Below are 27,299 nucleotides of genomic sequence, written 5' to 3' on the forward strand. Positions count from 1 at the left end.
TATATTTCAGCTTTCCATACCATGCGTTTACGGAAAACAGACGAGTAGGGTTACTTAGACAATTCCAAAACTTCTAAGATTTTTACAGAGTATAAAATCATAATGTTAGGAGTTTGCAAAGATTTAACCACAAATGCATGTAAATTTCTTGCATCGAAATACCATACCAAAATTGAATCTTGTGAATTTAGGATTGACAACCGGCACTCACTCGTTCCAAAGCTTTGGACTTATACTCCAACTATTCAAGCTTGCAAGTAGAAAGGACCAAGCAGATATAGCAGCTATTAGTACTTGATTATTGCGCTCACTTGTTGCTTCCTGAATAACACCAATAAATTTCAATCACCCAGTTCACTTATCAATAGCAGTTTTTCAAAGAAATAGTAAGCTCAAGTACCAATTTGTGATGAAGAAAATCCCATATCACTTGCATTGAGCGTTAAGTATCTTGAGGATCGTATTCTTCGACAAAGGTAACAATTGCCAAAGATTCCAATAACTATGATCATACAGTGAAATTACACAAAAACAGTTCAGTATACAAACAACATTCTTATTATGGTTAAAAATGATAGAATAAATCCCAAGTGTCTTGTTATATCATACTTACACATAATAAACTCGATGGATCATAATCAAGCTTCAAAGCTTGGGAGATTCGAGGAATTGAGTCTTCCAATATTTCATGTTCTACTCCAATATCCTGACAACCGACAGTGAGGGACAACAATCCTACAAATCACAACGCCAGAAAATGCATGTTTTATTAAATAAGATTACTGGAAAACAGAATGTCTTAGTTACTTCAAAGGATTAAAGATTACCAAGGATGCGAGAAGCTAAAATTATCTCGTTGGTAGATTTAGACCTGATGGAGATGAGGCACGAGTAGAGTAGAGCTATAGAACTGCAAAAACAGAATGAAGTTTGATATACAGAGTAATTTACTGATAAAAGGAGACTCGTTGAGTTTGAGAGGTGTGCGAGAGACCGAGAGTGGAGAAGAATGAGCTTTTATAGCCATCAAAATTTCGCGTGGGAGAGGGTAGGAGTAGCTTTTTTTAAGTTTGTTCGTCGGTTTGCGAAACTCTCCAGTTTCTTTCTTTCACCACCACCACCAATTATATCTGAAAATATCGTGATTAAACCAGAATTTTTATATCGTCGAAATATTGCGATATATCCACAAATATCGTCGATATTTACACTGGTATTTATCCAAATTAATATCGCGATATTTATATATCCATTTCTGAAATCTTGATATATATCGCGATATTTTGTACTATGCCTGCAATAACATCCCATCACCAATTTGTAGCAACAATACATGTGAACTCTCCCCTCAAAATGGTGTCACTGAGTTCATAACAGGTGGTGATGTTACCATGGATGTTCTTTCACTTAAATCCACCAATGGCTACAAGCCAGGAGTATCTGTTTCTGTTCCTCAATTTATCTTTGCTTGTACAAGAAGCTTCCTCTTAGGCTCTTAGAAGGCCTTGCTGAAGGTACTAAAGGAATCGCAGCCTTTGGTCGAACACGAATTGCATTGCCAACCCAACTCGCAGCAGCATTTAGTCTCCATCGTAAATTTGCCATGTGCCTATCTCCTTCAATGGAAGCACCTGGAGCAATATTTTTCGGTGATGAACCATACTCGACGTTTCCAAGTCACTTACCTACACTAAGCTGATCAATAATCCTAAAAGTACAAATGGAGTGGCTCTCCGAGGTGAACCTTCATTTGAGTACTTCATTGGAGTGACATCAGTTACAATTAATGGTAAACAATTGCCACTAAATTCATCATTGCTGTCGATTGGCAAAAATGGCGTAGGTGGAACAAAACTTAGTACTGTTGCTCCCTATTCTATCTTGGAAACTTCTATTTACAAGGCTTTAACAGAGACTTTCATTAGGGAAGTTGTTTCTAGGAACATTACTAGAGTAGCGTCAGTGGCACCATTTGGAGCATGTTTTAGCTCAAAGAGCATTGTAAGTATACGAGGGAGATTGCAAGTTCCTAGTATTGACCTTGTCTTGCAGAGTAAGAGCGTAACTTGGCCCATCTATCCGACAAATTCATTGGTGAAAGTGAGCGATGATGTGATGTGTCTGGGATTTATTGATGGGAATTCCGTGGAGGACGTTGATAACAAGCCAAGAGCTTCAATTGTTTTGGGTGGATATCAACTGGAGAACAATTTTATACAATTTGATCTAGCTACTTCAAGGGTGGGATTTACCTCCATGCCTTACGAATTTACAGCTGGATGCGCTAACTTCAGATCAAGTGTCTAGCTAGAGGGTCTTGATGATGGCTGAATCATCTAGTTCCCTCGAGGCATTTCTATTTATGTACTTCGTTTTGATTGTAAACAATAATAAGTAATTCAATGAACAGAAATACTTACTTTAACTGTGTAACAGCTGCATACTTGTATTAACAATTCAAATCTTCAAAGTAAAATAGCGCTATGTCCTGTTTTGAAAATTTATGCATTGTTTGAAGAGAAAGCGTCCAGCAGTATTACCACCAAAAGTATAGGAGGTTGTTCAAATATGTCCGTTCAAATGACAGAATTCAATTTTGAGATGTGGTGCTAGTATAGAAGCAGCTAAAATAATTGTTTCAACTAATCAACACCAGGATAGTCGGGACAAAGTCACAAAACTATACATCCATGAAATCAACAGCCCTACTTGTCTTCCGGTAAATGTGTTCGATGCTAAACCATCTCGATATCTAGATCTAGATATCAAGACTAGGACATAAACTATTCAATCTGTAAGTTTGTTCTTCATGCTGTTTGCCACCCCCTTGAGTACATAAGGCAGCCTGCCTTCAGTATTGGGTCCAAACAACCCCATTCATAGCTAGCTAAAACTCAGATCCGTAGGACTTTAGGCTAGTGAAAAACACTGCGTCGGCTTCTTGAGCTTACGCATAACTCCATAAAGACACTCCGGACCAACATTTACCTTCGTTGAGATTGGGAAAAGATGTTATTTTTCACCTAAGAAAATAAAGCAAATAGAAGCGAACACCCTAAAGGTTATTCATCCTTATTATAACAAAAATCATGTCTTTCCATTTCGTCCAGAGGTCCGTTTCCGTAGTCCAACTTTACCCCCTACAAGGACAATGCTTTATATTCGCCAAAAAGCCAAGCATGCGCTTGTAGTGTGGTTAATTGAGTCTCTTAGAAGTCTTCAATTGCACCTCGCTGTCATCTATGTTCATTCCCAGTTCCTAATAATTGCAATTTATCATTGCTTGATCAAATATACAAAAAAATGGCGTTTACCAAAAAATAGAATAGGTTTCAAGTAATAATTAACTTGGATTAAGAACTTATTAATTTGTTTCATGTTTTGAAGGTGTGTATGGATTAAACGCATAAAAGAGTGAGAGAAATTAGATCCCCATACAGCCATAAAGTCATTTGTATGTCCAAAGTCCTAACTACCCAGCATATATATCTTAACTTGATATATGATATCAACACCTAGAAACCTAGAAGTGAGACAAATCGTGTTCTGTTTCCGGTTTCCACATAAAGTTCAATTGTAATTAATGTTGTTTGTTTCTCGTCATTTTCATGCAATGATCATAGAAATTAGAAAGCGGGGATATTCTTTAGTTTGTAACATAGTGCAAAATATCGTGATATATCAGGATATAGAAATTAGAAAGCGTGGATATTCTTTAGTTTGTAACATGTGTTTTCATGAAAATTTTGATGGAACAAATTATTTGCCTAACATTGTGTCATTGTCAAGATATCTATCCATTTTTTTAGTATAGTAAGCCAAGAATAATATAAAAAAAAATTCTTCAAATCAATATCTGTTATACAAGTTTTGTTGAAGTATATCTCTATGTATCTTCTTTCCTTCAGTATTATGTAACAAGGATATTCTATCTTTATGTTTATTTCCATATTGTAATCTTAAATATCAATAAATATGGCCTCTGTCAACTGTCAATTGTTCAGGTAAGCCTTTACACCTTTCAATTTGGTATCGGAGCCACGACTCTTCACCACCATCCTCCACAACTACACATCATAAATCACAATTTTTTCTCCGCCACCATCGGCCACCATCATCACATCATCACGGTTCTTTTGTCGCCTCCGTCTGATTATAGCCGGTCTGATTTCTAGATCACCGTTGTATATAGAAAGATATTTCTTTGAATTGTTTGGAGGTAGCAAGTAATTTGTGTTGCAAAATAAATTGATCGAAGAGATCGTGCGGCAAAATCTTTTTGACCAATTTATTTGCCAGATCTGGTCATTAAAGTAAACTAAATTGAATGTTCCTCAATTAATGAACATTCACATACAATTTTTGTGATTGGAGTAGCTGCTCCATTGCGATCCACCTCCTTTAATTTCTTGGGTAGCAATCATTCTCTTCGGTTGGTTCTCTTTTTCACAGCACAGTACCGTGCATCTATTATAAATGGAGATGTAAGTGAGTGCTTTTGCTAGTGTTTTGGTTTTTGCTACTCATTTTTTGTTAAGTTTCTATTGAAGTGGCAGCATCATCAAAGTTTTTTTTTATTGCAATTTGTTATCGGAAAATTAATTACCTATGGGTGGAACTTTCGAATTTCACTAAACCAATATTAAGAGAGAATGAATTTGTGGACTTGCATATAAAAATTTGTAGACAACACATCCCCATTGGCCCCTCGTCAACTAATCCAAGTCAGCCTATTGTTTCCATTTTCCCGTAAAAAACAACTCAAAATAACAATAATGTTATGAAATCCGTGGGCTTATATGGATGCTCACCATTGTTATGTGTTATCATGATAATCCTCTATCTTGGTATTTATCCTGATAATCTTCTATCTTGGTGTTTATCCTGATCATCCTCTATCTTACTGTTTATCATGTTAATCCTTTATCTTAGAAATGAGGTTACCTAGTTGTTTATAAAGGTAACTTCCTCCCATTCAGATTTACCTCAATGAATAAGAATTCTCTCTGTCTTATTCTCTCAATGATTCAATACATGTTAAGTTAGTGTGGTGTTCTCTCCAAATCGGTTTAATTCTAACACGTTATCAACACGATAGTCTCTAGCTTTGGATTAAAGGTATGTGTGTTTAACTTGTGATTAAATCGTATTCGATACTATTGATACTATATTAAATTCGTTACTGTCGAATTTAACTTTACTGTAGTATAACGTATGTATATATATATATATATATATATATATATATATAAAATTTTTCACTGTTAAATTATTATTATTGTGTGATAGTTTCGTTTTGTTAGGTCGAATTGTAATGTTCTTAATTGTTAAAATTTTGATAGGGTTTCTAGGACACATGTCGTAGTCTAGTTTAAACAGAAATTTAAATTTTGATCGTATTGTTTCAGAAAAGTGTTAATCACCATTCATGATTTATAGAGAAAAAAAAATAACTTTCATATACTGTTGTTGGTTTTATTAGTAGCTGTCGAAAGGGCAAATAACTTTCTGTATTGAAATGGGAGAAAGGCTAAAGATAATACTTATCACCATATACAATAATTGTGTGTTGTTGTCATCATCGCCATTGTTAACAGTTATTGATGGCTCCCCTTAACTGAATGTTTTGAGAACTTACTTTATTTTATGCCATTTTTATTCGATCACAATCAAGGATTCAACTCTTTATTTAAGTATTAGCCATCTTATTGCAACTCTTGTGACTCTTTACTTCAGGATATTCCTCGACATTTCTAATCAGTATATCCTTGGCATTCGTGTTGATATTTTATTATACTTTGCATGGGTAGGTGGTGGTAGTCTAATGTATCTTCAAAGTTTTTTTATTTTTATTAATGTTTTTACCTGTCCAAAGAGTGCTTAGAGATTTTTTTGCATACACTACAATGTTACCCACATTTTTTGCACTTAATCGACCTTGAACGGAGGTTTTAGTGGGCCAGATCTTAAGCACTACATTCATTCACTGAGTTATCCACATCACTGAAATCCTCATCTGAGCATTCCCTACTTTAAACCGTGATGAAGAGCTGACCTGTCTTGTAGGCAATTAGAAATTATACGTTATTTGTGGCTCTTTTAGCTTAATTTATGTGCCTATTTTTTTTTTAGGAACCTGAAGTTCCAAGAATTAAATTGTTAGGAACCTGAAGTTCCAAAATCTATTTTTTTTAGGAACTTGAAGTTCTAAGATCTATTATTTTTAGGAACCTGACGTTCCAAGATCTAATTTTTAGGAACTAGAAGTTCTATGGTCGAATTTTTAGGAACCTAAAGTTCCAAGATCTATATTTCTTTTTAAGAACCTGAAGTTCCAAAGATTCAATTTTTAGGAACCTGAAGTTCCAAGATCGTCTGGTTGACTATATTGACTTGGTCAGGTCCAACCCATAAGGACTGGTCCGGTTTTGGCCCATTACAGTGGTCATTTATGTAGCTCCTATAGAAGAGATTGAAAAGTATAAAGCCTCTAGGAAAATGGAAACAAATGTGATAGAGAATTGGAAGAGTGACCACTTTAATGATGGTACTCATTTGGATTGTTATGATTTCCTTAAAGTTCAGTATGAGGATCCAAATAGAAATGGGCAAGTTTGATGAGCAAACTTTAATACTTGGAATGATTTATTTAGTTAATTATATTTTTATTACCAGTTCATGGAATGTTTACAGTTAATATTGTGTTCTCTTAATGGAAAGTCTAGGCCTTGATTGTCGTTAATATTTTGAATTTCCTTATTATGAATCTCAAGTGTTATTTTTCTTAATATACTTGTGCTAGTATCAATCTTTACAAATTTATTTTGCTTTATGTTAAAATGTAATGGAGAAAAGTATTATGGATATATGTTTGGTAGATTATACCCATAAATGAGAAAGACATTGTGTATCATATCTAACGTTGGGAGCCAGAAGCTCATTTAGAGAGTCTGTATTACATGATTGTAAATTTAATGAGATAGTCTTCCCGTCGTTAGGCGGAGAAAAGAAATGGTGGCTCTAAGGAACGACGTGAAGCAACTTGGATCACATCCTCTGTCTCATTAAGGATCCAAACAATGAATGTGACTATACGAGATAAGGAGAATGATACACTTGCAAGTGGTTGCAGAGAAAAATGCCTAAGCATTTAAGTATATGGTAAAAGTAACCATGAATGTGCCAGCCATAATTGATGTTCTATTTGGATGGGGTCCAAACATGGCGGCAAATGAATCTACTATACGCTAAAAGCGTGGTAGACCTATAGGATCCAAAGAGAGTGCTCCTAGGAGAGGAGAACTGAGGAACCATCTTGTCCAAATAATAGCCAGGTAATGGATGGAGCTCCATAAACAAATAATGAAAATGTGCAAATATCCAAAATTCACTGAAATGCCTATGGTTGCCCATGGAGGGGCACATGTACCTGAAAATGAAGAGATCAATCTCAATATTCCATGCATGTTCAGGTGAATTGTGGGATAGGAAAGCACTTGTCATGGATGACATATTTAGCTATGGTATAGCTATTGGAACATCAAAGGACAATGATGAAAAATAAATGAACCTCGTGTTTTGTCGACAAAGGAAAGATTGGCCAATCTGGAATTTACTATTCAAGCATAATTAAACTTTTTGAAAAACGTGGTGTGGACCTATAGTAAAATCCGAGGTTGGATTCCATATAGTAGCAGCAAGTTTGGTTGGTATAAATTAACTTGATTGTGACTCCTAAGGAATTGGAGAAAACTGCTGACTATAGATTTTTGAAATGAAATGGACAAAGCACATGGTTGTGCGGAACTTGGATTTGGATAAGGATCCATTTCGACTAAAGGAAGAACATGAGGAAGTTCTTGGTCTTGAAAATACTCTACTTGACTGATATTGAAGAATTTATATATCTAGCACAATACGTACACAAGATCAGACATTGCATTTTCTATTAGTTTCTTATCAAGATATAATTGTGCACATACACTTAGACATTGGAATGATGTCAAAGACATATTGAGATATTTTTATGGAATAACTGGTATGAAACTATTTTATTCTTATGGTTCCACTAATGACTATGATCTAGTTGGCTCTGCAGTCTTTGGTTATCCATCTAACCCTCAGAAAGGTCACTCCCAAACAGGTTATGTATTTCTTAGTGGTAATGCTGCCATTTGTTGGCATTCCACTAAACAAACTTTAGTGGCAATTTCCTCTAACCACTCTGAAATTTTAGCTCATCATGAAGCTAGTCGTGAATGTGTATGACTAAGGTTATTAATTGGGCATATTTGTAGTTCTTGTCAATTACCTTCTATAACAGGTGTTCCCAGCATTATTTATGAGGATAATGTAGCTTGTATAGCCCAGATTCAAGAAGGATTTATAAAAAGAGACAGAACAAAACACATTGCGCCAAAATTCTTTTACACTCATCAACTTTAGAAGAAGAAGCAGATAAGGTCGAGCAAGTTCGTTCCAGTGACAACCTTGCTGATCTCTTCACTAAATCACTACCGAAGCATACATTTCAAAAGCTTGTATATGGGATCAGATTGCCCAAAGTTCACCACCAAGCTATATAAAGACTTGTCTTTATCAGGGGGAGTAATAGAACAGGGGGAGCATCCTGAAGAATGTGTCCCAGGACATATGCAGTGTACTATTTTCCTTTATCTAGGTTTTATCCCACTGGGTTTTCCTAGTAAAGGTTTTAATGAGGCAGTATTAAGCAAGTCACAATGATTTTGAGTAATGTTGTACTCTTTTTCCTCCGCTTTGGTTTTTCCCACTGGGTTTTCCTTAGCAAGGTTTTAATGAGGCAACTATCATTGGATAGTTATAGAGCATCCATAATAATGCTACAAAAGATGCATCCACCATAATTTCCACAAGAATGGTGGACATCCAAGGGGGAGTGTTATGAAATCCATGGGGCTTATATGGATGCCCACCATTGTTATGTGTTATCCTGATAATCCTCTATCTTGGTATTTATCCTAATAATCTTCTATTTTGGTGTTTATCCTGATCATCCTCTATCTTATTGTTTATCCTGTTAATTATTTATCTTAGAAAGGAGGTTACCTAGTTGTATATAAAGATAACCTCCTCCCATTAAGATTTACCTCAATGAATAAAAATTCTCTCTATCTTATTTTCTTAATGATTCAATACATGTTAAGTTAGTGTGGTGTTCTCTCTAAATCGGTTTAATTCTAACAAATAACAGATAATGACCAAAATAAACGAAAAGGGGAAAGGGGCTATTTTGGACTCTACAAATATGGCCCAGTAAAGGTTCAAGCCCATAGGGCAAAAGGCTCATGCTCATAGCCCTATTCATTATTGATCTACCACAATTATCGTCCACTATCAATGTTATTTGAAAGTCGCACACTTGCACGTGAACATGTGCAAGACACACTTCTTTGTACTTTTGTAGTAGTTATTTAACTTGTAGTTAAATAACCTACCCGATCAATCTCTACTTCTTTCATCGTGAGATCGTTCTCATAAGAAATTACTTTCTCTACACTCCCCACTTGCACCACTATACCATTATTAAAATGTACAACTAATCTCCAAGCCTTGCCTACTTATAAAATGAGACCTTCATCATTTATAAGAACAACGTCGAGATTTGATCTCAGTCTCTATTATTTTGTACGGAGGCGGTAATACAAAGCTTAGTCTCATCCTCAAACATAACCCTTCCCATATTTTATTACATTTCTCGATTAGTTACTTTACATGCATACTCTCTTGATGTGTTTTGGCAAATCTTATTGAAACAGGGACAACTAAACAGGGACAACTAAAACATTGGCTGTCACAGTTTTGCCCTCCCCCCACCCACTAAAAATCTTATCGGAGCTCAGACCATATTTTGTATTTGTAGGAAATCTTAACCATGCATCTCAATCTTAAACATCTCTTTTGGGTAAAAGGTTCTTCTTTTAATACTCGGGAATCTACGATTTTTTAGTTTTTCATTTAAATGAGTGGACTACCTCAAAACACAAAATTAACGAGTTTGGGAATTGAAATAAAAGTATTTGGGGTTTGGAATATTGGTCTCCTACTTGTATATTTAATTTTTACTAGATCTTCGAATTTTATATATATGCTTTATTTGTTTGGGTCTCTTTATTTAATAGATAAAGCTTTTCGAATTGCATGAAGTTCATATAAATCACAAAATAAGCCTCTTCCCTCGATACACATACTCATTTTAAATCTAAAAGTCAAAATTTTCAACAAAGTAAGCGATTAAAGTCTATTAAGCTAGTTTTGGTGAGATATCGATCAATTATGTTAGCCTTTTGTTTTAAGACTTTCCAATTATGGGGAGAAGCCTCTTCCAATTGGCGGGCATTCATACTTTCATGGTGTTAGTTGTTGAGTTCCCTATCTACTGCATTTTACAACACTATTATATAAAGGCTGGCCCCTACCTAATAAGCGGGTGCCGTTATAATAGATGTTTTCTAAAAAATTGGTGCAACTATGTAGAGCTAAGAGGTATAAATGTTATATATATTTATCAGTCATCCAAATTTCTTGCAATGTGAAAATTCCACTCTCTATAAAAAAAAAAAGAACTCACTCATGATAAAACCTTTTGACTTTTTTGTTGTTGTTTAATAATAGACGTTTGATTGAAGAATTGTAAAAATGCCCAATGAGGCGATGATCATATTGAAGCTACTTGAATAGCAAAGCATTCTCAGTCATACCAAAAGATCGAGATCATAAACAACATTTTAAAAGCAAAACTATACTTGTCAAAACATTCTAACTACATATAATACAACTATGTTTTGAGGTTAGCTTAATGTAGTTGCATCTAGTTTTCGATTTCCCATAAGCTATTCTTTAAGGTCAGTTCAATGCATTTGCATCCACTTTTCGATTTCTCGTTAATTATTCATTGAGGTTAGTTCCATGCATTTGTTTCCAATTTTTGATTTTCCGTTAATTATTCTATGATGTTAGTTCAATGTAGTTGCATTCAATTTTTGATTTCCCGTTAAACATTCTGTTAGGTATAGTTTTCGATTTTCCGTTAATTTTGAGATTAGTTCGATGCAGTTACATCCAGTTTCTGATTTTCTGTTAATTATTCTTTACGTTTAGCTCAATGCATTTGCATCCAGCTTCTAGTTTCAAGTTAACTATTCTATGACGTTAGTTCAAATGTTCAATGTAGTTGCACTCAATTTTTGATTTTCCGTTAATTAGTTTTTTTGAGGTTTGTTCGGAGCAGTTGCATCCAGTTTATGATTTCCCGTTAATTATTCTTTGAGATTAGTTTGATGCATTTGTATTTAGTTTTCGATTTCCCGTTAGTTATTCTTCGAGGTGAGTTAATTGTAGTTGCATTTAGTTTCTGGTTTCCCGTTAATTATTATTTGAGGTTAGCTTAATGCATTTGCATCCACTTTCTGAATTTCTACATAACATTATTCCATACACGTTGTCTAAATTAGATATTAATCCCTATATTTTATCTAAATTACAAAAAAGTCCTTACGCTTTTCTACCCAATATAAAATTACAAAAGTGCCATATATATACTGAAAATTACAAAATTACTTCTATGCGCGCGCTATTTTTTTTAGTGCGATATTGCCACTGGGCGTTATACGTATTTTGTATCTCATTATTCTCCCTCCTAATCTAAGCAAATAACTACTAATATTTCAGAATGTATTTTATCGTAATTAAATGAATGTATACGCTCTTGTGTTCTGAAAAAGGTTTGCCCATGAGGGTAAAATAATAATTTCACTTTGATTGTAAATTTTAAAAAAAAAAAAAAAAGAAAAAAAAAAAAAAATGGTGTGGCTCATCTATGTTGGGATTGTTGGGCACGCGGCATGAGGCTAGTATATATCTAAGGATCTCCTAGGATTAATTTTAAATAAGTTGCCCATAATAGTAGCTACACCATTTTGGCTAAACTGGATCGGATGTGGCCCATTTCTATTGAGCCCATACAATTAGCTAAAACGTTGGCTAGTCTTGTTGACAATTTATGGATGGGCCTAACAAGAACCACCCTGTCCGTAATCATCGACCTTAGTGGTGTAGTGCGTCATTTGTTTCTAAAGTTTGATAGAGGTAAAATGTGTATCTTCTAAGTCACAGTGAACTAATCCATGGGCGGATCCAATATTTTGCCAACTCAAAGGGTAATACAACTAACATACACTACAAATACTAGCAAAATGCACGTGCTATGCACGCGATGTTAACCAAAACTTGCCGAAAAGTGTAAACATAATTTGGGTGAGCACACTTACAATTGACATTATGTCTGAGCAGCCACACTGGCAGCCGTTTAAATTTTGAATTAAATGGAACTCCATTCCTATTTCCTTATTCAAAAATGCACGTGCTCTACCACGTGAGTAAGAGATGAAATAAGCCTGGCCAGTACATCCTCAGTTTCTGAAGTTCTTTTATGAACTTATGTCAGTGTACTGTACTACTACTGTTCACAATAACTGCTAAAATTGGCAACCTAAAAACAAATTAGATAATAATAATAAAAAAAAATTCTAAAAATGCAAGAGTGATATTTCTTTCATGCGCAAAATTCCAAACTCCAATCAACAGTGGAAAATTTTATTACATAGACAAAAACCTTTACATTGTAGAAATTTATAGTTGCTCCACAACACTGGCTCCAATCTTTCCTCAATTTGCTTTATCTGATTTTTTCTAATTTGAAAGTTGTAAGCTCAATATCAAAGTGCACATGAGTAATTTTGGTCTCAAGTTTGATCCCATTCAATGCATCAGAAACAACTAATGTTGGGTTACATACTTCTAGCCTTTACTGAGTGCTCATTCGAGTAAAATGTATTGGCCTCTGAAGAAGGTGCTTCCACACTTAATGCATATGCACCAAGTGCGAGGATTAGCAGTCTTACAAAAACGAAAAATAATATATTGATAACACACTTGGGAGTATTGCCATACAAAATTTCGTGGAGGATGGGAAGACAGATTGTACTGACAGATCTTCGATTGGGTTTCACGATGCCATGAAGCTTCCATCCTCCAAGTCCAGCCAATATGAATACCTACAAAAGAATACCCAATAGACACTTCAATAGTATATGGTTCTTTGACTTATCTGAAACAGCAGGTTTTCTTCACACACCGTAGTAGTTAAGAAAGATATATGCATCACTTATTTAGTTATTTGTCCTTTTACCAATGTTTATGCTAGAAAAGCAATACCAAGTTATCAACCCCAAAGTGGGCTAGCTTGCAGGCTCGCTCAAATGTCCCCAAGTTTCCTTAGTAAAACGTCATCAGTTTTGCTTGATGTACTTAGGTGAATGTGCGTTGCCAATGACATGTCGATTCATTCAAAGAATAACATGAACTCATATCGGGTCCGCATGATGCTTTCTAGATTGAAGTTATACACATAAAACCATTTCAATTTAATCAAGTGAGATAAAATAAAACCCTCATGGATTTGTATTTTAAATTGGCAATAAATCTCCAGAAAACCATTCAGTATTATGGCAGTACTTTTGTGTTGTCAATATATGGGTGTTTTTGTTCTTACTATATGATCAGGCTTTTTACACACGTAGACCGCAAAAAAGAAATCTATATAGTATAAGCTGATATATTACTTGCATATGCCACAGATGAAAATAACATAATCAACAATACATTTTATTCTACAAATGAAGATAACACAACCAACAATACCAATTCAAATAATATAGATGCCTAACCTCTTCCCAGGACTCCCTCGTAGCTTCAAGCAAAGCAGTGATGCATGTCTTCAATTCTACTGGGGAACCAGATCGAAGACATTGAAGCTGTCTCCTCCCAGCTCCTGTTATGTTCCATACACCTGCTGCAATTAATTTTCATTAGCTGACTAACATCTATTGCAGTGTGAGAAACAATGTGCCTCATAGCTTCATGAAAAAGTAGGTTATCTGGTTCCCATTGTACCATTGTACACCAATATAAACTTGTTCAACTTCCAATACACAACAAAAGAAAAAGCTACATATGCTTTTCACCTCTGGGACATCCCATATCATTGATGCAATATCTGACATTTGAACAACCACTCAGTTAATCACACAAAGCACCTCTTCCACATTTCTTTCCATAAAGATAGCACACCTGCCAGTCGTTGAATGCAAATCATAACATAAATATCATAAATTGCAGTTCATTATATATACTCGTCTCCTTTACATAAAACATTGTATGTAAAGTCTCATTATGAGTTCAACGGTAAAGAATCAGAAAAGCTAATAAAATGATGATGAGTCGTATTAAACTTACTAACACACTGGATGTAGCATTGGATATTAAACCCCTGCTTTGAAAAAGGAACCGAAAGTGATCCCTCTCCAGAAGGTGATCCTCATTGAAACTGTTCTCCTTTTGCATAGCATATACGCATGCCCCTCCTCAAGGCCAAACTGAATCGATTACTCTGAAGCCGGTTCTTCTAAAATTTTGCCCCATAAAACCATGTTAAAGGACGAAACTAAATGAAACTTGTAACCATGCACTCACATAATCCAGCTGGTAGTTTGCTTAATACATGTTTAGGACTATATCACATACGATGGGGCTCAAGATATTTGAGAGAAAAGTTCAAATTTGGCCTCCATGCCTAGAGTAAATCATCTTGCTTCAGTTCATTTATCTTGCTTTAGTTCATTTGGTTGGTGATGCAGTGAATTTCCTAAATTCCCATTTATATGTGTGTACCCCTGCATGTGGCTGACAAAGAAAGCTCATTGATGAGATTATGAACAAAGTTTCAGTTTCTAAAATTATTGATTGAAATTATGTAAGCATACATCCTTTGAAATTTGCATGCTAAAACTATATGAATCGAGAGGACACCATCATACGATAACAAAAAAAAAAATTGCATATAGATTTGTTTAGATATGATCAACTTGTTTACAGACTAACGACTGAATTGCAAAATCTATCATGTGGCTAAAGAGCCAAAGTTTACCATTAGTTGCACAAAACCAAGATGCAAAACAAAATGGGAAAAAAAAAATAAAGGATTTATGATCCGGGTGATTTACGTTTCATCATCGACTTTATATCACAAAAACCAATCTTGTCATCCCTGAATTAGAAGTCACATGAATCAGTCATAAAGCGCTTAACTTGTACAAAACATATAAACCTCGAGAACCAAAAGCACCTCAAGGAATTCTTTTTTGCAACGGGGAAAAGTGAGTTTTGCTCCAATATATATCGGCATGTGCTCTTCTACTATACTTCTTTGAAAATCTTGACAGCCCAACATTTCAAAATAAATTCACTCCAGTTACACTTGAGAAATGTGCACTTAAAAACAATAAATATATATAGTTTTTTAAACCCCCAAAGAAGTGTAGATAATGCATAGTTTAAAAAAGGGACCTATCAATGATCCTATGGTAATGGAATCAATGGCCAAAAGAAATAAGAGAAAAGTCTAGATGATAAAACAGTAAAAGTACATAAGGTTTTTATTGACCTTAGGCGATATCCATTCCGCATAATTTATGCAATAAGCAAGATTCCCTTAACAGGCTCTTATAGCAACAACAAATAATGTGCTACGGAAGTAACATGTATTTCCATCATAAGGCTTACTACAATGAGTCAACGATCTAACATCAACAATCCGAGTAGACTTTGACGGGAGAAGAAAAATAAGAAGAATGCAACTAAGATAGGGAATCTATAGCTGAAAAGGAGTAGGAAAACTGGATCCAAGTCCATTCCATCTATGTGGTCCGAACCATTGACATGTTCTCTCTCCCACTTGTTTTGTCAAAAAGTTCACCAAGCACTCCATGACCACCCTGATCAACGTAGTGCACAAAGATTTGGTCATCTGGGTCACCATCAATAACCTTTAACTAAATTCAAAAGATTTGGTCATCCGGGTCACCAGCCATGAATCAGTTCAAAAAGATTGAATGAAAACGCGTGCTAGTGCAAACAATCTGCAGATAGAACATATATAATACGCTACACCTGAATTGTAGGATCCATCAAAAGTTTTTCGATATCTTGTGCAAGATGTTTAGTCAGGGTGGATAACTCAACTCTCGCCCCCAATTTCTTTGCAATTTTTCCCAATTTATCTTGATGACGCAATAAAGAAAAGGAATTAATATACTTATTAAGAGTTGACCTCCTCTAAAAGAAACAAATAACCGCTTTTAAAGTGGCCTTCAAAGGAATCCATATGATCAAGCTTCCAATCGAAAATTAAAGCTTTTGAATTGTGGAATCTATAGAAAAGTTCAAGAAACTCTTTTTAAATGTAAAGTTTGGTATGGTCAAAAAAAATTCAAACCTTATTCTCATTACATGACAAATCATTTGTTAAGGAATTAATAGAATTCCATTGTCCCTCATGAATTCCTTGACCATCATGCAACAATCAAAAATAAATTCAATGAGGCTCAAGGGAAATTTTTTCTATGACTCATCAAAGGGCAATGCTTTTCAAATATAAATATATTGGAGCATTGTAAACAACAAAACAACCAACACACCCTTTCTATTATTGCATACTTTGATTGTCAAGATAATTTGGCATGGGTAATCAATCATAGCTATTTAAATCCGTAACTCAAATCCGTGAGAAAAGAAAACAAATCTAAACAATAGTCACACAGAAAATTTCGCATAGAGTGTAAGTTCAGAGGAAAAATAGAGTTACGGGGGATAAAAAACCAACAAGAATTCTAAAATGGTTTAAAAATGGTAGACTTTCCTCGAAACCCCAACCTCTTCCCAACAATGAACCCCAAGAAAAGTTTAGTATTCCATAAAACATTCTAACAAGTGTTTCGAGAATACTCAATTTTAAACACCCTAACAAACTGAAAAGAAACTAAGATGAACTAACGTATCAGGTAACTACCTAATATGATGAAGGGTGGCAAGAAAAATCCGACATTTCATGTGCCTTTAGAAACATAGTTTAACAACATTTAACTTCTAAATAACATTGTTCCCTCTATATCTTAAGATATCTTCTACAAATAAAGCCTAACAATGACAAAGTGAGAGAGAAACAAACAAATATGCAAGGAGAAAAATTCAAGAGAGAATAAATTTAAGGTTATGTTAAATATTTAGACCAAAATAATAGAGCGATTTTTTGGTTATGTTTTCTCGAATTTTTTTTGTCTTTGTAACAATTCTCAAACTCTTTTTTTAGCGTTAGAAATTACATAAAATGGTAAAGGTGAAATCTTGAAAGAAAAAAAGAAAATATTAAATTCAAAAAAAGAAATCACCTGTGCATTTTCTTCCAAAACCGCTTCATTGTAATGGTTTTGTTTACTGCAAAGATCCCATCTTTTGTATCATATATAGATAGGCGTCTAATATTCTATCTAATTTTTTATTTCAAATGACACAAGATTAATCATTTTGTATCTATTATCTAATAATTAAGAAATATATATAATGTTGGAGATCTTTTTATCGATAATTAAATTCGAATCGACATTTTAGGGAATTTTTAAAGCCATGAAGTGAAATGAGGGTAAAATAATAGAAGATGGACAGTAAATTTAAAAAAAATAAAGAAAAAAAATTGATGATTGGCCATCTATTAGGGATTGTTGGGCTTAATCGCATGAATTAATCTATATTAGTGTTGGTATTAATTTTAAATAATGTTGCATTTATAGTAGCTACACCATTTTGGCTAAAGAGTGGATCGGGTTTGGTTTTTCTATTAGCCCACATGAAATGACCAATTAAAACGTTAAACTAGTCTTGTTGACAATTTAATTGAAGGACAATATTGACAGAACCACCATGTCCGTAAAATCGACCAAATAGTCATTCTTAATTTGTTTTTAGGTGTTTGATTTAATTAAAATTATATCTTCTAAGTCACAGTGAACTAATCCATGGGCGGATCCAATATTTTTTAAGGGTCAAAGGGTTATAGGAGATACTAATAGTAGAGATATTTTTTGGGGTGAATTATAACAATTATTTTTTTTTCAACCGAAAAGTTGGGCAATACACAAATGATTATTATATTTAGAGTCATTTATCCAGTAGATCCCGTACTAGTATACAAATATTTCAACTTTCTGTATTTAAAAACTTAAACGGTAGGCAGATACTTGGACTGCCATAGCAGTTTGCGGTACATCGAGATGGATATACCTATTAACAGCAGAACTGTGCATTGCCTAAACAGGTAAAAAAGATTCAAAATCCATACTTGCTCCTAATTCAAAATCTTGACTTTTCTGTCCATTTCGAATCAATGACTTTTTGTTATTGGTCGTGTACCAAAATATCCACACCTCAATCCCCTTAAGTTTCTTCTGCAAAAGGCTTCATATCCTCACAAAGACCGACCTAGGCATTATATTCAATTTTGATCTTGCTAGCTGCACACCGGCATGTTTAAGAGGAATTGATGTTCTCATGAACACGGAATACTATTATTGTCCAGCGAATAAGGAAAATACATCAAAACGTCGGTTAGTATTTCTTTCCTTTCTATCTTACTTTAGTTTAGAGTTAAATACAAAAATAAAAGCTATTCATGTTTCATTAGTTTGAACACATTCTCTTGTGTGGTAGAATGTTTCTGTGTGATGGACTTATGGCCAAGTCCCAATTATATAGAATACAATCTGTTTCCTGTAGTTGTCCCAATTAGGAACAAATGAATGGAAAGAGCTTCCCAAACTTGTTGCCTATGATTCTTGCCCATGTGAGTTTAGTGCTTCGATTGAGGGAGTCGACTTTTAAATTCTCTCTCACCCCAGTACGTCCTTTTGTCGTTCACAGCTTAAAATTTGGTTTCTTAGCTGTTCACCCTCCATTCAATCCTTTAGCAATTTTGTGGATGGCGTAGCTCTTCACTTGTTCTCTAGATTTGGAGTATACCTTTCAATATATGTGAACAGTCTGTGGATATAGGCAATGACCAAAACTGTGATTCTTAATGAAGTGTGTATGGTGCCACTCACACCAAAGAGAGCTCTCCTTTTGTAGCAAAGATGAAATTGAGCTTACCTATGGAAGCCAGATTCCAAACATCAAGATTTATGACCCCATGTTCCCACTCTCTCTCTCTCTTCTGTTTGCAGCATGATTTCCATCCAATCAAGTCTTTCTTTCTTTCTAAAGAGGTTCCAACCCATACGAATGCACTGCAAATATTATTAAACTTTTCCAGGGAAGCTTTAGGAAGAAGAAAAACCCTACTCGCATAAATCGGGGTGCTAGTAAGCACAGGTTTTATCAGTTGTAATCTTCTTGCTTAGGAGAACGCTTCGAGGCCCAGGAAGCATTCCTAATTCTTCATAGGTTGGCAATCATTGAGCAGAAAGCTAGACTGCATGAACATCTACAAGGCTTACAGGCCTAATACAGGTGTAGAGCCTACTTTACTACTTGGATGCAACTTGTCTCTTATGTTTGAATACATGACACTATCAAAAACTTTCGAAGGATGGTGAAGCAATTGCAGTACTCTTGAGTTTAAGAGATAGCTCTCAGATCAGGACCTTTGAAGTGCATTTAGGTCAGAAAGAAACAAAGGCCAGCATTTTTCTTTTATTTGGTGGAATTGCATATAAGTCCTAAGCATTATTTTGTGTGTTTGTGTTTGGTCTTCATCGACTGAGATTCCTGCAATGTCTGTTCTGATGCATGAGTAAATTCAAAATCGAGGACCAACTACTTTAGGTTGGTCTTAAAATGACATGGTAGTCTACTATAATTGACTTCATTCATTTCTATACTAAATTGTCATTTTACACCAACATAGATACATGATAAGTGATACCTTAGAAAGTAGAATTAGAAAATAAAACATAAAATAGAGAGAAACGGAGAGAGGAATGGGACGAAGAGAGAAAATTGGATATTACCATTAGAAACTGTGACTGCAATCGGGATACTAACCACATGTTTCCCGTCTGTCCACATCATCCTTCCAAACTCAGTCTTGGATTCCCCATGTGATAAGTCGACCCTCTCTGCCAAAATCTTGACCAGGTAAGTTAATTTTTGATCTTTGTGGCTAAATTCTAGTTTGGTAGGCTGAACAGTCACCAGGACCCCGACAGGATTTTCTATTTGTAATGTGTAGGTAGATGCACCTTCACTTACTTGCGTTGCTGTCCTGGTGACTAACACTTCTCTGCCAGATGACTGATTCAATACAACAGAAACAGACGGGTAGTTCAGATCCCAAGGATTCATGCCTTTCTTGCAGCTTCTTGATGTTTGTGTGATTTGAGCGATTTCATCTTCGGTGTAGTCGGATGCACAAAGAAAATCCATATAGTCATCGACTGTGAGATCATATACCAAACCAGGATCAAGGGCTTTTTCAGGATCCACGTGTCCCGATCCATAATCCCATACAGTAGCTGGTTCATAAGTAGTCCCATCAAGCAAACGGTTCCCTAAATTGTCAAGTACATATGATGTAGTCATCATTGCGGATTTGATTCTCGATGGCGACCATTCTGGTTGAGCACCTTTCAACAATGCCGCGACCCCTGAAATGTGGGGGCTGCCATTGATGTTCCTGACAGGATATTGAAGTGAACATTTCTTGTGTCGGAAGGTACCGTGCTTGGGCCTAAACCATCTGGCCAAGCTGCTAAGATGTTGACACCTGGAGCGATCAGGTCTGGTTTCATGATAAACTTGGACTCCATGTTGGGCCCTCTTGACGAAAACCCAGCTACCAATGGAGATGGTTTGACATTTAGTTGAGTACCATGCGATACAATAGTGGCATGTGGATCTTCTGATGTGGTTAAATATGACAAGAGATTCTGTGCAGTTGATGAAGTTATTACTACTGTTGGGAGTACTTGAGCAATATGGGGCAACTCCCCTCCTTGATCACTCATATCAGCAATGACCATACCAACTCCTCCAGCATCCTTAACAACGCCTCCTAGGTTAAAAACTTCTTTTGTATATCTTCCTTCGAATACAATTATATTTCCACTGACAAGTTTCGGGTTCATAGACACAAGGAAAGACCCAACACTTGGCTTATATTTACCAGCATATACTAGAAGAAAGGGGGTTTTCTCAGGTAAGGATGGACCACCGTAAATTGATGCTCCAGGGAAAACAGTGCCATTAGCCAATATCAGATCCGCTGGGAACTTTCTATCATTGGTCCCAGCGCCAACAGTTATAACCCATGGGGATATATTGGACAGTGAACCTGGTAATGGACCTGCATATACAAAAGATGTATCAATAAAATTTGGTTCCACCGCAACATAGATTTCAAGTATCAGGTCATCCCTGTTTGGCAGCTACTATGAGCTGGTAGAAAACAGCGTAAAAATTTAAAAGGCCAAGAAATAAAAATTAATTGAAAGGACATCTAAAGACACAAGTGAAAACAGCCATAAACTCAACAGTTTTTATTGAATTTGTGGCCAATGGAAATAAGAAACACACTTAAAGTAGTTAATAGGAAACTCAAGGAATAGAGAAGTTTCTACTGCATTTGTTTAGCTGATTGGTTTCATTTCCGTCCATGATATGTTGTTACTATGGCATTTGCATTGAAATAAATGGCAGGGTCTTTGGGAGTAAATGGCTGTCTTTATGAAGACATGGTGTATAATTTGTCACAGGAATGAGGCATCTGTTGTAATTGACTGGATATGTGACCACTGGGAATGTGATTAGTCATAATGCTAGGGCATAAAGTTTTACTTTTTGTAATTGTCCGTCCTGTGATTGTGTATGTTCTTAGGACGTGAAATTACTTTATGTCGGCTTCCAGGACTCTGGATCCAAGTTGTTCCTAAATCTTTACTTTATGTTCTTAGTATTTACTTTTTCTATTCAGTAGGTCCTGCTCTCATCAGGAAATAATGTTGCCTATTTGCGGCCAAATTTTGACGATCTATATAAATTCGAAGGGGGGCTATTATCTCTGGGAGCGCTCATCCAGATTTCTTCTTGCTTCTTATGAGGTACCAATATTGACTATTGACATCCAAATCCACACACACGCGCACACTCCTATGAAGCTCCTCTCGTCACTCTGATCTCTAAGGTTCCTTTTTAAACCCCAAGGATCAAACCCCAAAGTGGTAATGTTGCCTAACTACCATTATTAGCACTCGGAAATAGGATCAGTTACGATACCATGCATCTTAAGTTCTAAAGCATCAACAGAATGAAGTCCAACGTTCTACTTACTTTTGGACTTGTTTCTCCGTTTGAGGCTGTAGGTATTTGTACAATTGTTACACTGGTATGCAGACTTCTATTGAACCCCCACCAACCCACCCAAGCCACAAGTAGTAACTTAGCGCTAGGAACGCTGCCACCAGCGAAGAGGACTTAAATCCAAAAAGGAAACTCATTAACCTGATATGGCATCAATGTTACGTGTTTGGTAGTTAGGAACTCTTATTGCGTCAGTGGATTTCCTTGGGAACTTAAGTCTTGATAAGTATGGGGTGGGGTTTTTGTGGTTATTCTCAGTAGCCCCTGTTTTTGTCGTACATAGTGTGTGACTCTCTCGTTAGTTAGTTGTAACCACTTTTTATCAACCAAATTTAATTCTAATTAATCGTAAAAGCTATTGAAAAATTTGTTACCTTCATTTCCCGCAGAAGCTGAAACTAGAACATTGTGCTTCATTGCACCAAACTGTGCAATGCTAATAGGATCCTCGTGATAGCGTTTACGTGTGATACTGCCAATGGAAAACGAGATGACATCTACTCCGTCTTGTACTGCCTTCTCATAGGCCTCAAGAATGTCTATGGTGCTGCAGTCGGACAAACCCCTACAGACTTTATACACAGCCAATCCATCCCTGCTGCGTACCCAAATAAGGAAGCATTTGGCACTACGCTTCCTGCTGCCGTGGAACAGGTGTGTGTGCCGTGACCAGTCGTGTCTCGTGCCGAGTCATCTCCTTGGGGCTCATTAGGGCTTCTTCCAGAGTTGAAGTATCTTGCCCCAATCAGTTTTCTGTTGCATAGATTTCTGGTAAAGTTGTGGCCCTCAACACAAACACCTTTCCATTTTGGGGGTATTGGACCAATACCCTCATCATGGAAACTTTCACTTTCTGGCCAAACTCCTGTATCCAGAACCCCTATAATCACATCTGACCCGTAGTTTGATTCTTCTAGTAGACGTCCAACAACATCACCTTTCCTCAGGAGTCCCAGGAATTGTGGTGTGTGTGTGGTGTGAACTTCAATAAAATCATTCGGGAAAACTCCTACAACTTCTCGCAACTTCTTCATATATTCAACTTCCTGGGGACTCAGAGAAGCGGAGAACCCATAAAAAACTTTGTCATACAAATGGAGCAGTTTAGGCCTCTCTCTTGTTGATATTTTGTCTAGAATTGAAACATACCAGGTCTTAAACTCTAGGAAGACTGTAGGTTTTAGAACCTTGTTGATTTGAATTATATACAGGTCTTTATCACCGTTTCTACTCTCCTGATTAGAACTTGAGATTGTTATTAGGAGAAGAAAGAATAAAACACCTTGGAGAGGAGACATTGTGAATTGCTAAGGAAGTTTCTTAATGTATTAAATGAAGAGGACTTACTGGAGGTAGAAAAGTTGACGAACTAGTCATATGACGATCAGACCAAACAACACTTGTAATAGGGAGTGGTGGAGAATCAACATACCTCATTTGTGAGTTGCGAGTGGTGACTTCCATTGAGTACGTCACTTTTTCCAAGCCTTTTGTTAGTCTAAAAGATGCAAGGAGTGTTAACTCTATTTCTCTATGTAATTCCATGTAATATATTTATTGGTTTTAATAAGATATATGCATACCCGTTCCTGCTAAAATTGGGAGGAGCATTCTGTATTTTTAATCCTAATGCCAAATGCAGTTTAGAAGATTTATTTATTTTTTTCCAGAAGTGGATATAACGAACCCTGTTGTCAAGTCTTTTTTTTTTAAAATGATTCTCTTTTCTTTCTTGTTTTAGTTCTACATCCTACTGTTGCAACTTAACCACTAATAAATTTCTACGGAATAAGCAATCCACCCAAGTTATGTGGTTTACTCTTTTTACTTACCATCGCACTGGACCAAATTAATATGGTTTATCAGCCAACAAAATTATGCGGACACTCATTGGTTCCTATGTGCAACAGGCTGGGTGGTTAGGGTGCGCCATCATCTTACTAAATCCGTGCTATGTGAGATATGGCACTAAATCGAATTATTTGATTGAATTTGCACTCGTTGTCTTTCTTTTTTGTTGAGAGAATGTGAGATATGGTACTGGAATCAGCTATGATGACACACCGCAATGCTTTAATTGTTTTTGGTTTTACTAATGTTTTGTTTAACAAATGTTGGCTAAAGTGCACAACAAAGCCCCTAACAGAACGTTTGATAGACATCATCTCGTTTTATATGAATGTACGTAGGATGCTGTGTTGCTGTGGAAGTTTATAGAGCGATCCAATTTTCCTGGACTACAGGATCACTATCTGCACTGGCAATTATGAAAGCAACCTTAATATTGAGTTTGAATGTATGCTCAAATGTATGGAAGCAACCTTAACTCCACTGTCTATCTACATGTCATTCACTTATTTATTTTGATAAAATGGATACACAACAAACTTTGGCTGGAGTACACATCATATGTTGATCGTGGAAGTCGATACTCGATAGAGCGATCCAATTTCCTTGGACTACACGATCACCATTTGCAGAACCACTGTTGAAAAGCAACCTTGATATTGAGCTAAATGTTGCCGAGGACAATGTCAAATTAAGATCAAAGCCTCCTTATTCCATCTTGTCCCTTATGCAATGAGTTTCAAGCACACTTATTCTACATCAAAGTATCTTTGTCGGGTCTCTACTGGTCTGGAGTATAGGTGAAAATTTACCACACTTTGAACTATAATCGGTTCAAGGATTTTGTTTTCTGTGGATGACCTGCTGAGGACATGAACGTGTGAAGTATCCTAAACGCACTCGTAACTCGTTCATTTGCAGTTAATTTATCATAAACTTAGCTTGAAATTGAAATTGGAGCGTACGCACTTGTAACTCGTTCATTTGCACTTAATTTATCATAAACTTAGGTTGAAATTGAAATTGGAGCGTTGCTACCTTGCTGGTGACGTGGGGACCAATTCTTCAATAGTCTTCAATAGTTAGTTTTTAATAAAAAGGGTTAACTAGTATTACCTCTTTTCTCCCTTACTAGGGAAATTAGAGTCTACCCTTAAGTAGATACAAAAAAAGTCAATTTAGGTTTATTTGGAAGAGACCCTAATTTCCTGTTTAGAGGGGTAATATTCATTAATCCTAATACAAATTCAAAACTTCATCAACTCGAAAGGATTAAGCCTAATAACACGACAAAATACTGCTTAAAGCGAAGTTGGAAACTAATATCCATCTTTCTGAAAGAGAAGTTGAGTCATGTGCGCGCATGTGTTCTCTATCCATTAATATTGGAATCTTCAAATGAAAATGACAAAAAGAAGAAGATGGAGGAGCTAAAGCTAGGAACATAAATAGTACTTGAAGGCGAAATCAGAAATCAAAGAAAATAAAACACGGGCTAAATTGGCAAGTATTATCTACCACGCTGCACATAAGCAAAAGTAAAGTGGCGAAAGGAAAAGTAGTCTAGGCATAAAAAGGTTTGTCCAACCGCTGTAAACGAATTTTATTGCCAAATACCAATGGCTAGCTCTTGTTGTGCATCTCTCCTGTGATGTGGGCTCGAAATATTCAAAGTGAACTAATAACAAGGCAACGGTACTAGTTTATTGGATTCAGAGTTCAAACCTCCTAAGTTCAAACCTCTCAAGTATAGATTCGATTATGCTGTCCATAATCTTAAGTTTAACGTGGCATGTACTCTCGATGTTACATTCTTTAATTATTATTAATAATATCCCTACCTGTGTGTAAAAAAAAAAAAACAAACCTCCTAAATAATATGCTTGCCTCCCATATATTAGTAGCTGAATTTCCAAATTGTTTGCGGTTTAAGAGTAAGAGTAACATACTGGGAGAGTGGCAGTAGAGGAGGCAGGAATTCCCTGAAGGTGGGGGCGTGCGGCATTTTTCGTGATCAATTTTTATTATTCTTTTAGCACTTTTTGATAGAAAAATGGTTGTAATTGAAAGTTCAAAGTGTAGTGAACACATGGAACTTGGAATTACACAAATTCATTGAGAAATGAATGAGTAATTTGTCTCCCAAATTACACCACTTGAGATGAAATGATTGAGAAATAAATGTGAGAAAATGTGAAAAACATGTAGTCCCATATGGGAAGAAGACCAAAGAGTTGTTGAGTTTATAAAGCCTAATTGTGGCTACTTGGGTTGGGCCCCAAGGGGTACCCCTAATTTTCCGTGGAGACGGAACGTAGTCAAGCTCAACAAGAAACACACACACGCGCTGCCGACCGACTCGGCTCGGTTTCGGGTTCAGGCTTGGCTTAGCTGCTGTGTATATTCTTTTTGGACTACTTATTTCTTAAACCAGGCCCAATCCGAATTGGGTCCAACAGGCTAGTTAGTTTTACTTGAAACAGTAAAGTGAGATACACCTTTTCGAAAGGGTGCATTGGTTCGAAATAGTGCATTATGCCGAAAAGGTGTGACCTTTCGAAATAGGCACTGGTTCGAAACAGTGCTTTATGCCGAAATGGTGCGTCATTTTGAAATATTTGACTTTTCAAAGAGTTGCCTAACTTTTCCTAAGAGTCATTGTGTTGTTTCGAAAATGCACAACTCACCTATAAATAGTGGACGAATTTGGAGAGAAAGACACACCAGATCACACATTTATGATCTTTCTCTTCTCCCTCTGTTCTTAGTCAAATACTATGTTATGTTCGCTGATTCTGTAGAATTGAAATGCTAGCTTTCTATAGAAGGAAATCCGTTCTATTTTGGGAGACAATTTCCCATCAACTTTCAAGCACCGTGAGGGGGAAAATCTGTCTTAAGGACATAATGTTTCTACACTAGGCTCGGATTTAACAAAGAAATACAAGACACTTACAAGACAAAAGGTTTGTACAGTTTGGTGATTGGTAAAGAGTAAGTATATTTAAGTTGTATATTTCTAACAACTTAAGACAAATATTTCTTTATTCTTCTTCTTTACTGAACATAATTAATTTCTGTTTTCTTTTTTGGTTTTAAGGATTAACAAGGTGTATTTCTATTTCATAAATGACAACACCTCTAGTTACTCTTGTTGTTACTATTCC

At 35.9% G+C, this 27,299-nt stretch overlaps 1 protein-coding gene, 2 long non-coding RNA genes and 2 pseudogenes across 6 annotated transcripts; 2 read left to right on the top strand and 3 right to left on the bottom strand.

The window, feature by feature from the left end:
* Positions 1 to 209: 209 nt before the first annotated feature.
* LOC147520039 (uncharacterized) lies at positions 210 to 1,107 on the bottom strand. Its single transcript, XR_015214359.1, has 4 exons — positions 828 to 1,107; positions 614 to 735; positions 401 to 502; positions 210 to 321 (listed from the first exon to the last, which is right to left on the bottom strand). It is a non-coding gene; the product is annotated as an uncharacterized LOC147520039 (long non-coding RNA).
* A 188-nt stretch (positions 1,108 to 1,295) lies between these two features.
* Positions 1,296 to 2,425, top strand: LOC147520040 (putative aspartic proteinase GIP2 pseudogene; annotated as a pseudogene). The gene has a single exon (XR_015213152.1). The product of XR_015213152.1 is annotated as a putative aspartic proteinase GIP2 pseudogene (transcript).
* Positions 2,426 to 12,604: 10,179 nt separating this feature from the next.
* Positions 12,605 to 14,368, bottom strand: LOC147520041 (uncharacterized). Of its 2 annotated transcripts, none has more exons than XM_086594914.1 (4): positions 14,335 to 14,368; positions 14,064 to 14,169; positions 13,767 to 13,888; positions 12,605 to 13,094 (listed from the first exon to the last, which is right to left on the bottom strand). In XM_086594914.1, the coding sequence occupies exons 2-4, from the start codon at positions 14,077 to 14,079 to the stop codon at positions 12,828 to 12,830; spliced, it is 405 nt and encodes a 134-aa protein (XP_086451040.1). In that variant the 5' UTR covers positions 14,080 to 14,169; positions 14,335 to 14,368; the 3' UTR covers positions 12,605 to 12,827. The 2 variants fall into 2 exon arrangements, with proteins under 2 accessions (XP_086451040.1, XP_086451039.1); XM_086594913.1 differs by having other exon boundaries at positions 13,767 to 13,891.
* A 3,821-nt stretch (positions 14,369 to 18,189) lies between these two features.
* LOC147520042 (uncharacterized) lies at positions 18,190 to 25,155 on the top strand. The gene is made up of 2 exons (XR_015212405.1): positions 18,190 to 18,536; positions 24,474 to 25,155. It is a non-coding gene; the product is annotated as an uncharacterized LOC147520042 (long non-coding RNA).
* On the bottom strand, positions 19,101 to 24,474 carry LOC147520043 (subtilisin-like protease SBT1.5 pseudogene; annotated as a pseudogene). Its single transcript, XR_015214487.1, has 3 exons — positions 22,630 to 24,474; positions 19,972 to 21,353; positions 19,101 to 19,214 (listed from the first exon to the last, which is right to left on the bottom strand). The product of XR_015214487.1 is annotated as a subtilisin-like protease SBT1.5 pseudogene (transcript).
* Positions 25,156 to 27,299: the final 2,144 nt, after the last annotated feature.

Source organism: Coptis chinensis, chromosome 2 (genome assembly GCF_015680905.1).
Source record: "Coptis chinensis isolate HL-2020 chromosome 2, ASM1568090v1, whole genome shotgun sequence".
Taxonomy (NCBI): Eukaryota; Viridiplantae; Streptophyta; class Magnoliopsida; order Ranunculales; family Ranunculaceae; genus Coptis; species Coptis chinensis.

What these genes read in the sequence shown, in the direction of transcription:
- LOC147520041 (XM_086594913.1), bottom strand. An exon ending in CGAGGGAGTCCTGGGAAGAG is followed by an intron (nt 13,095 to 13,766) that starts GTTAGGCATCTA and finishes ATTCTTTTGTAG; the next exon opens with GTATTCATATTGGCTGGACT.